The 10,020-nt window shown below is 48.8% G+C and overlaps 1 protein-coding gene across 1 annotated transcript in view; it reads left to right on the top strand.

Moving 5' to 3' along the window:
* Positions 1-368: 368 nt before the first annotated feature.
* Positions 369-10,020, top strand: part of XYLT1 (xylosyltransferase 1) — a 308,202-nt gene continuing 298,550 nt past the window's right edge. The window contains exon 1 of the mRNA XM_077773196.1: positions 369-471. Coding sequence (XP_077629322.1) covers positions 369-471 — 103 coding nt within the window. The remainder of the gene's footprint in view (positions 472-10,020) is intronic.

Genomic DNA, 10,020 nt, shown 5'->3' on the forward strand with positions numbered 1-10,020 from the left:
TAGGCAGATGTAATGTTAGGAATTCCTACAAGGTGCTGCAAGTCAGTCTCCTCTGTTTTACTGATTACGAGTAATAAAAACTAAGGCAAGAAGTTGGATGGAAGTTGAACAGCTAAGAAGTGGCCAGTTATAGAAATTGAAGGTTGGTGGTGACTTCACATGCTGTGTTCTTAGGCTCTTTCCCCAATTCAGTAAGTCCCTTGTCCCTCCCTGTGTCCCCTCTCATCTGTTCATTCATAAGCACACATGTGCATATATCCATCTATCCATGCATGCATCCATCTATGCATGCATCCATCTATCCATGCATCCATCCATCTGTCCATACATCCATCCATCTATGCATCCTCCAGTCCGACAGTGAGAGCATGCCAGGCACTGTGCCCAGCACTGCCACGGCCTTCATGAACAGGACAGACATGCTCCCTGCCCTTGGGAGGATCACTCCAGTGAGCTTCCAGCAGGGGAACGGTAGGGCCACTGCTGATACTCGGACTGTCAACAGAGAGGTTCCTTTCACATCGTAGCCTGATTCACTGCCAGTTTCACTTCCCCAGAGTGGCCTCTTGGACACAAGAGGAGGGTTTCCCCTGGACGGGTTGGGGGTCAGGAATAGTGTGACTCAGGGGCCCGGAAGCCCTCAAGTCTCCCACCAGCTCCCCGCCCCCCNGGACTGCTCTACTCATGGGGCTCAAGCTCTTCTTTTCACTTAATATGAGGAGCCTGGAGATTAGCAGTGAGCTGCCTGAAGTACAAGGAGAGCAGGTGGTCAGATGCTGTGGGGCCTGGAAGACGTGATGTGTGATGTTTGGGGGGGTGGAGGGAGTGCTCTGGCAGCCCGGCACTTGTGTCCGTGTGTCCCGGATGGGTTAGTTCATCTCTCAGGGGCTCGATGTCCTCATGTGCGATACACAAGCCGTGAAGGCGCCTACCGGGAAGGGCATGGGGATGAGGCGCAGCCCTGGCCCACGATCAGTGTGCCTTTCATCCTTCCTGATGCAGCCCCATCGTGAGAGATACTTGTGAGAGGACCTCAGATTCATGCCCGTTGGTAGGTTTTGTGTGGCCCACACGGTATGTTAAAATAAGAAGGCACTGAAGTTTAAGGATTAAGATATGCTATAAAACGATACAGATTAGTGGAATTCCTTTAAAAAGTCACAAGATCTGGCAGCGCAGGGCCCACATTCTTGCTTGTTTTTCAACTGGCCAAGCTGAGGAGGGGCTGTTTCTGAGACCCTCCAGATTCCTGAGACCACTGTCCCCCCCAAGATCTTTTCTTTCCCCTCTGATATCTGACTGGCCCCTCCAGGCTGTTAAATGTGCAACGTCTGTTTGGAAGATGTCCTGTTCCCTGGGATGAGCTAAAAATAAGTGCCTCTGGTCACCTTTCAATTATCCCCATGCGGTTTATTCCCAGCACTTATTTACCTGACTGCTTTTGCTTCCCTGGGCATGATGGAAGTTTTCTTCTCTTTCTTGCTGTGGGCAAATACTCAGAAGATGCAAAGTCTTACAAAGATTAGGCCACTGTGAAGGCAGCAACCTCAACATTCCGCAGTCTGGTAGACCAGTTCCCCCTTCGCTGGGCATGCAGGGGACGTGCTGTTTTGAGTGGTCTGCCTTCCACTCGACACGCGCCGCACAGCCTCGCCCCACGATAGCGTGTCTGGGGATGTTGAGGGCTGCCAGAGAGCTGGGCACGGCAGGTGGAAGGGTGTGACAGTGTGCTGGGGCACCTTGGCTTGGATTCTAACCCTGTCAGGGACAAACCGTCACTTCCTTTTTGGCTCTTCTGTCAGATGATGCCTATAAGCCCACCACCCGCATTGGGTTGGGAGGACCTAATTCAATGAATAGATGAGAAAGTGATTTGTAATCTCTGGGGGACCAGGGGCCAGTGAATGTGGGAAATTACCAGAGACTTCCCACCCACCCATCCGTCTGTGCGCTGATTCGCCAGGTAGTGATTGAGATGCTGCTGGGCGCAGGACGCTGGGCAGAGCAGGTGGGGAAGATGGATGGGGCCCGCCCTTCATGGACTTGATGGTCACAGGGCAGGATGACCCCTAGAGAAAGAGAAACCAGAAGAAACATAAAAATCAGACTGTTACAGGGGCACCTGGGTGGCTCACTTGAGTAAGTTTCAGACTTTGGCTCTGATCTGATTTGATCACAACTTCGTCATCATCTCACAGTTCATGAGTTCAGGGCCCCGTGTCCGGCTCTGTGCTGACAGCTCGGCCTGGAGCCTGCTTTGGATTCTGTGTCTCCCTCTCTCTGCCTCTTCCCTGCTTGTGCCCACCCCCCCAAATATAAATAAACATTACACATTTTTTAATAAAAAAATCAAATAGTTACAGGTGTAGCAATGGAAGCAGTTGGGGAGCTGAGAGAAAACAGGAGGCTGTGGGTGAGGATTTTGGAGGGTTGGGGTGGATTAATTTTACTCAGTTTTGGTTGATAGACACCTTTTGCCAGAGCAGCTCCAGACTATCCCCAGGAATCCCAGGTGTGCTTTGCACGCCAGTTCTGACCCACTGGTGATTAAAGCAGCTTTTTTTTTCTAATAATTTTTCTAAGTTAATTTATTTATTTTGAGAGAGGCAGAGAGTGTGAGCTGGAGAGGAGCAGAGAGAGAGAGAGAGACAGAATCCCAAGTAGGCTATGTGGGGTCAGTGCAGACCCCCATGTAGGGCTCGAACCCACAAAACGGTGAGATCATGACCTGAGCCCAAATGAGGAGTTGGGTGCTTAACCAACTGAGCCACCCAGGTGCCCTTTAAAGCAGCTTCTAATAGAGTTTCTTCCCATATCTCTGCAAAGCTTATTCAGTTCTGAAATTTAAGGTATATTCTTTTAAATGTTTCTTTTTAATTAAAATGTACTGCATAAACAAACGTGCACATTATTCTAAATGCACAGCTCAATGGATTTTCATAAACTGGATGCATCCAAGTAAGCCACACCCAGAGCAAGAATCAGGGCATCCACCACATCCCCCATGCAAACCGCCCATGCTGCTTGGATGAATGTTTTTAAAAATTGTAATGCTGGATGCTTCCCTAATCGTATATTAGGGAAAACATACAAATATACCCATTCAATCAAAATGACAACTTCAGGGCTTTCCCTGCTTAGCATACGAGTCAAGTGGCATTCAAGGAAAAGAAGTTGGTTGCCATGATGAAATGCGTACGTGACCATACCAAGCCCTAAAGCTAACCCAAATCACGGCATCCGTTCGGGTGGTTGATGGCGAGGGAATGACCAAAGTGCGGTAAACATCGGGTTAGCCCGTGCGAAGACGCTTTGCTCCTTTGGTAAGCAGCATTGCCATTTTGTTCTGGCGTTCGAGTGGAGAGGATTTAAGTCAGAGGTGAGGAAGAGCTGTGCACTGGGTCTGAGCGGAACCCCTCTAATGTCCTAATGGGGCTCCTCCAGCCCGTCTTGGGGACTTGGGTCTGGGCTCTTCATCTGCAGCTCTTAGATTCACGCTGAGCGGTGACTTCAGTCCCCGACGTGTGGTTGCCCATGGAATTAACCATGATGAATGGGTTTCCAGATGGGCCTGTAATGACTCCGTTAACCCCGAATCAAGACTCTCCTCTCCAGAACCAGGGTGATAGAAACCCAGTACAGCCCGAACAGCCATTCAAAAGGGCAGCAGAGACAGCTAATCATTTTATAATGAGCAAGGAGACAAGCAATGAAAAGAGAGCCCAAGGACGGCGAGATAGTTTCGCAAAGTCTCAGCCCTCACCCAGGCTCACGTTAATAAAATAAACAAATGTTTTTGGTAGTGGAGAGCTAATGTATGCATTATTTAAGGATAATATTAAAGCTAGATTAGATGGCTCAAGTAATACAGTGGTTCCTTCATTAAGCATCCTCTCTTTGGGGATGTGGGAAAGTTGTTCTCTTTCTGTTTTTCTTCTTTCCTTGTGAAATGGGGCTTTATTAATTAGAGATGTAATGGGAAATCTTTTTTTTTCCCCAGACTAGTGGCTGTTTTCTGTTTATTTTTTAATGTAGGACGATGCTTTGCAGATGTTCTCTTTGAAATAAAAGCCTATTCATTGCCTCTCTTTCTGTCTCTCTTTTATCCCCAGCTCCAAAGGGGCAGCTGTTGTAAAAGACACAAACAGAGAACCCCATTTGCTTATCATCGGGTGGTTACGGAAGATCCCATGCCTGATGTAAAACACTCTCATTACCTGCTTTTCTCCCTTGTAGCCCTGTTGAGGCATAGGTTTTGGATGATCACATCTGATTCTCTCTTGTTTAGAAGACGAGATGATGACAGTGATCGGGGTGGAGAAGGTAACGCGGAGGTGGTTCGTGTTCACGGAAAATGGCCGGGTTTGTACTGGGCCTGGGCTGGACCCTCTCTTCTTAGGTCCAGAGTCTGACGCTGCTGTGGCTTGCATTTAAGGGAAAAAAAAAAAAAAAAATCACATGGAGCAAACAAACCCTCTCTTGGAGAGAGAGCAGGTGCCACGAACCCCAACAAAAGTGGACACTTTCTAGAAAGTACTGATTAAACAAACCTGGCTCCCTTTGGGCTGCAGATGGAGTTATGGCAGCTCTGAGTTCTCTTTCTCCTTCTTCTTCATTATAGTTGAAAATCTTAAATCTCTGGCTTACATTTAAATATCAGAGATTTCAAGCAAACATTGCATTCAGAGTTCCTATTTAAGAATTTGAAATTCTGGGGATGCCTGGGTGGCTCAGTCAGTTGAGCGTCCGACTTTGGCTCAGGTCATGATCTCACAGTTCGTGGGTTCGAGCCCCGCGTCGAGCTCTGTGCTGAAGGCGAGCTCAGAGCCTGGAGCCTGTTTCAGATTCCCTGTCTCCCTCTCTCCGACCCTGCCCTGCTCATGCTGTCTCTCTCTCTCTCTCTCTCTCTCTCTCAGAAAGAGGAAACAAAAACAAAACACTATTCTATAAAAAAAAAAAGAATTTGAAATTCTGGCCTTCCTTCCCAAAGAAGTATACATTTGAGGGAAGGGAGATGGGGCTGCCCCCCTACCTAGGGCCCCACTCTCCAGTTGCCTTGGAACCTGCCATCTGCTTTGCTTAATTGTGTTAACCTGAAAGGCTGCTGTTAGGGTGTGAGTGTACAGCTGTCAGTCACACTGAGGAGGAAGAGGGTAGTGACAGCAGTCGCTCTTGTAGATTAAACTCTCGCCAGGTGCAGGGCACTGTGCTAAGCAGCATGTCCTGGGTGATCTCACTGAATCATTGCAACAGGTTTAGGATGTTCTCCCCATTCACAGATAAGGACACTGAGGCAGGGAGAGGGTGAAGAATTGCACAAAGTCACAGAGCAATCCACTTGTAATTTGAACTCAGGTAGTATGACCTGGGAGCCTGTGTGTCAGATGCTGTGCACGGGACCCACAGAATGTTTAAAATTTTTCTTTAAATGTTTGTTATTTTTGAGAGAGAGAGAGAGAGAGAGAGGGAGGGAGAGAGGGCAAGCAGGGGAGAGGTAGGGAGAGAGGGAGACACAGAATCGGAACAGGCTCTAGGCTTTGAGCTGTTAGACAGAGCCTGATGTGGGGCTCAAACTCATAAACTGCGATATCATGCCCTGAGCTGAAGTTGGCCGCTCAACCGACTTAGCCACCCAGGTGCCCCGAGCCACAGAATGTTTTAACAGAGCAGTTCTGGTTAGGAATTCTTCAAAACGGCTCTGCAGGAGGGTTGGCACTGTTTGCTTGCCCACTGGATGGATGGAAACATCAAGGCCCAGCAGCGAGTGGGTCACCCATTGTCAAACCATGAGGTGAAGTGCAGGACATGGCCCTTTAAAGCGAGGACAGGCATGGAAATGACGTGGACCTGGGCACCAGGGAGGCTGGCGTCTGGCCGTGGTGGGCAGTACTGTGCTCGAAGCTCCCACCACCGTGGCACCCAGAACAGGGCAGGGGTGACGGCCTGCACCCTCTGCCTGCCGTCTTAGAGCAGACAGGTAGCATCCACGGGGTAATATTTTGATAAGTTGCTGATTTGTATTAAGGAAATAATTACAGCCGTAATTACAAGCAGGGATTCAGGGAGCCCTGGCTGCTGGCTGCAAGAAAAAATAATTAACTGCATATTCTCTCGGAGTCCCACGGAAACCAGGCTTGGCCTTTGTCCTCTGTGTGGGTCCAGGACAGGTTTTGGTGCGGGGCGAAGGCCATGTTTTGCCAGGTGCTGCTTATGGCAGTGGTAGTGATGGCAGATTGTGGTGTGAGGAGGAGCAGGCAACCGCGCCAAGACTGTCTTCCCCACAAACACCGGGGGAAACAGCCTGCCTGGAATCTGCTGGTGGCACCTTCCCTTAAACCAGGAAGCGCACCTCACCCTAGAAGGAAATAGGATAAGAGTTGGAGGAACAGACATTTGAATCCACCGCTTATTAAATACCCTAGCGTCAACTGGCTCCTGGCCGTAGCCCAGGATTCACGGCTAATTTCATTGGATGGCTGTGATTGTCTTTACACTTCCGTTTCCGAAGTGGATGGAATGGGCCTGCCTTGACTTTAACAACTTTGCTAAGGTTCCCTTGAAAGAGAACACGCCTAGCGAAAAGTGTACAAATCGTAAGTGCACAGCTCCCAGTGGCCTTGCTCGAGTAACCGGGACCCAGATCCAGAGCGGAGAGCGTGACCGCTCACTGCCCTTCTGCGCCCCGCCCGAGATCCTTCCAGTACCTAAGTCTCTGGGGGGTAACCTTCACCATGACTTCGACCCCGCAGGTTACTCTTGCTTCATTGTAGAAACAGAATCATGACATCCCTACCACTCTGTGCCCGGCTTGTTTTGCTTAGATGATGTGAGATGAGAGTGTGTGAGATTCTATCTGAACACGGCAAACTGCAGGTTCCCCGCCGTGGGCCAGATCTGGGTTGTCTGTTTTTCACACGGCCTGTGGGCTAAGAATGCATTTCACGTTTGTGAGTGATTGGGGGGAATAATTTTTAAAAAAGAATAACATCTTGGGACACGTGAACATATATGAAATCTAAATTTCAAGGTGCATAAATAAAGCTTTATCGGAACACAGCCACATCCAATTCATTCACATCCTGGTTGTGGCTGCTTTGCCCTGTGACGGCAGAGTTAAGGAGTCTGGACAAAGACCACGTGCCCACAAACCCCAGGGTCTTTGCTGTCTGGTCATCTACAGAACCTTCTGCCAACCCTCCGTCTGTGCTCTTTCCTGTACCTGTGATTGCTCGTTCACGTTGCTGTATGGTATGTCATTGTGGAATATACCACGATGTACATCTCCATTCTGTGTACAGAATGGGTCTTGGGGAAGTTCCCAGTTTCAGGCAGAGGGCTGCCGTGAGCATTTCCGAGCAAGTCTTTTGCTAAAAAAAGTACGTTTGGTAAACATTTATGTTAGGTGTGTACCTAGGAGAGGAATCGGTTTAAGCACTGTTTTTGTTTTTCATGGGTTGCTTTCGACAAGTGTATTTTAATTCGAGCATCTTAGTTTCCCTGCTTATGATAACTTCCATGTGTTGGGACTCGAGCAAGGCTTACTTTCCAGCAGAGTCATTAGGCTTGGGAAGCGGAGGGTCCGAAGAACCACGATTCATCATTAGTGGACTGCCTTTCTTCCAGCTCAGTACCTTCAAGGATGTTGGGAACATGCCTGATGTTCACTGCCTTAGCCGCTTTTGGGACTGGTGCCACCGTTTAATTTCTTATGCTGAAGCCGCATCGTCCAAATGACTCTTATCTTTATGCGGCAAAACAGGTCTGGCAGAATTAGGCGAGTTTTTCCGATGTCACTTTCTGCTCTGATTGACTTCTGTTTATCTCTCGCTGCTCCGCTTTCCTTGCAGGGAAGCAGATGAATACGGCCCAACATCCCCAGCCAGATCTCAAGCCCAGGGTAGCATGTGTCATTTCTCATTGAAACACTGTGCTGAAACGTCCCTTCGGGGGCTGCCTACGTTGTCTGTGGCCGCAGCCTTGGAGCCGGGAGCTGCCTTGTCAGTGTCGTTCAGCAGGCGCTGGGCCTCTGTCAGTTCCTGCCCGCTCGCCCTCCTCCACGTGACGCCCCACTTTTGCAGGGTGGGGAGGAGAAGGGCAGGATTTCCCGGGATCCACCCATCTCTCAGGGCTGCTCAGCACTGCCTGAGAAATGACTTCATATTCTTTCTGGAGCTGGTCAAAGGAGCCGCGTCAGTGTCCTTTCCTAGCCAGCCCGCTTTTCCCAGGAGTAAAGTCCTGCTCGTCCTAGGGCCCGGGCTGCTGGCTGTGCCCTGGTACAAGGAACACACCTAAGGAAGGTCGCCAGAGAAGCCTTTCCGCTGCTGTCTTCCTGCTCCTTTGGGGAGACCGTTGGATTCAGTGGTGAAGGGGTTAGTGGAAGTGACGGCTACTCTCAGCTATAATCTACTGTTGTATCTGACTCCGTTTCTGGCAGCCTCAGTTTTAGTCTTTAAAATGGGGCTACAGAGGTCAGTGCCACTGTGGGTACGATTCCTGAGTGTGGAATTCCTAGATCAGACACACTTAATTCTTAAATTCTGGTAGTTCTGGGGCCCCCACCAAATTAATGGTTTGTTTACCTTCTTTATAAAGGTGTGTGTGTGTGTTTGTGTGTGTGTGTGTGTGTGTGTCTATGTCTATGTTTATTCTGGGGAATGGCCTTTTCATTTATTTAAGTTTTTTTTTATTTATTATGAGAGAGAGCAGGGGAGGTGCAGATCGAAATTGAGAGAGAGAATCCCAAGCAGACTCCACACTGTCAGCACAGAACCCTGCATGGGCCTTGATCTCACAAACCTTGAGATAATGACATGAGCCAAAATCAAGAGTCGAACACTTAACCGACTGAGCCACCCAGGCACCCCCAGCCTTTTCTTTTTAAAGGCTATTGTCTAGATGTGCTAATTTACTGTAATTAAAATTTGAAATTCATTTGTCTCAAGAGAATCTAGTAGATTTCAAAAGTAGAAATCTGTCAGGCCTCCTTTGTAAAACAATAAGATACATTTAAAATTAGCTTCTCAGAGGCACTTAGAAATTCAAATGAAGAGGGCTGCCTGGGTGGCTTAGTCAGTTGAGCATCCGACTTCAGCTCAGGTCATGATCTCACGGTTCGTGGGTTCGAGCCCTGCGTCGGGCTCTGTGCTGACAGCTCAGAGCCTGGAACCTGCTTCAGATTCTGTATCTCCCACTCTCTCTGCCCCTCCCCTGCTTGTGCTCTGTCTCTCTCTCTCAAGAATAAATAAACATTAAAAAATTTTTTTTAAAAAGAAAAGAAACCAAACCTAGAATTTTTGATCATGGGGTGATTACTGCAAATGAAAACACCTCATTTCAAAACCTATGGGGTGAGGCTAGCATTGGGCCCAGAAGAAAATTTATAGCCTATTTCAAAAGCACTTTAGTTTTTGATGTGAAAGGTGAAAGGCTAAAATGATTAGCACACAAGCCCACTTTTTATTTTACTTTATTTTTATTTTATTTTATTTTTATTTTTAAATCATTGAGAATAAACAGAAAGTAGGAAAGGGCCATAAATGAAAATAAAAACGCAGTTCATGAAACAGCGTGCGAACATAGAGGCATTGCACCGTGAGATCCCCTAAGGGCTCTGAAGCACAGGGGCCCCGGCTTCCTCCTGGGGTTGGAGTCTGAATAGGCTGAGGGTTCCTTGTTCCTAAGCGCTCGCTCAGTGCTTGTGTTGAGGCTGTTGAACAAAGGGAAGCCGTGAGGAGCAAGAGTTGCCTGTGCGGTTTTAAGCTCCCCGGGCGAGTGGGTGCACTGTGCTCTGGGAGCCTGCCCACACCAGGCAGAGCGAGCTTTGCATCCTTTCCTTCCTCCTGAATAAGAAGGCTGGCCCGGCCTGCCTGGGTCTTGTCAGAGCCAGCATTCTCCTGGTCCCGGAGTGAGTCACCTGCTGGGGTTGGGTGGGGCCTGGAGGGTGGTCCCTGGGCATCTGTCTCATTAAGTGCAGAGCCGGCTACCGTGCAGCAGAAAGGGGACACCAGCCTGGTTAGCGGG

The sequence above is a fragment of the Crocuta crocuta genome, unplaced genomic scaffold, assembly GCF_008692635.1.
Source record: "Crocuta crocuta isolate KB4526 unplaced genomic scaffold, BGI_CrCroc_1.0 scaffold16, whole genome shotgun sequence".
In the NCBI taxonomy this organism is placed as follows: domain Eukaryota; kingdom Metazoa; phylum Chordata; class Mammalia; order Carnivora; family Hyaenidae; genus Crocuta; species Crocuta crocuta.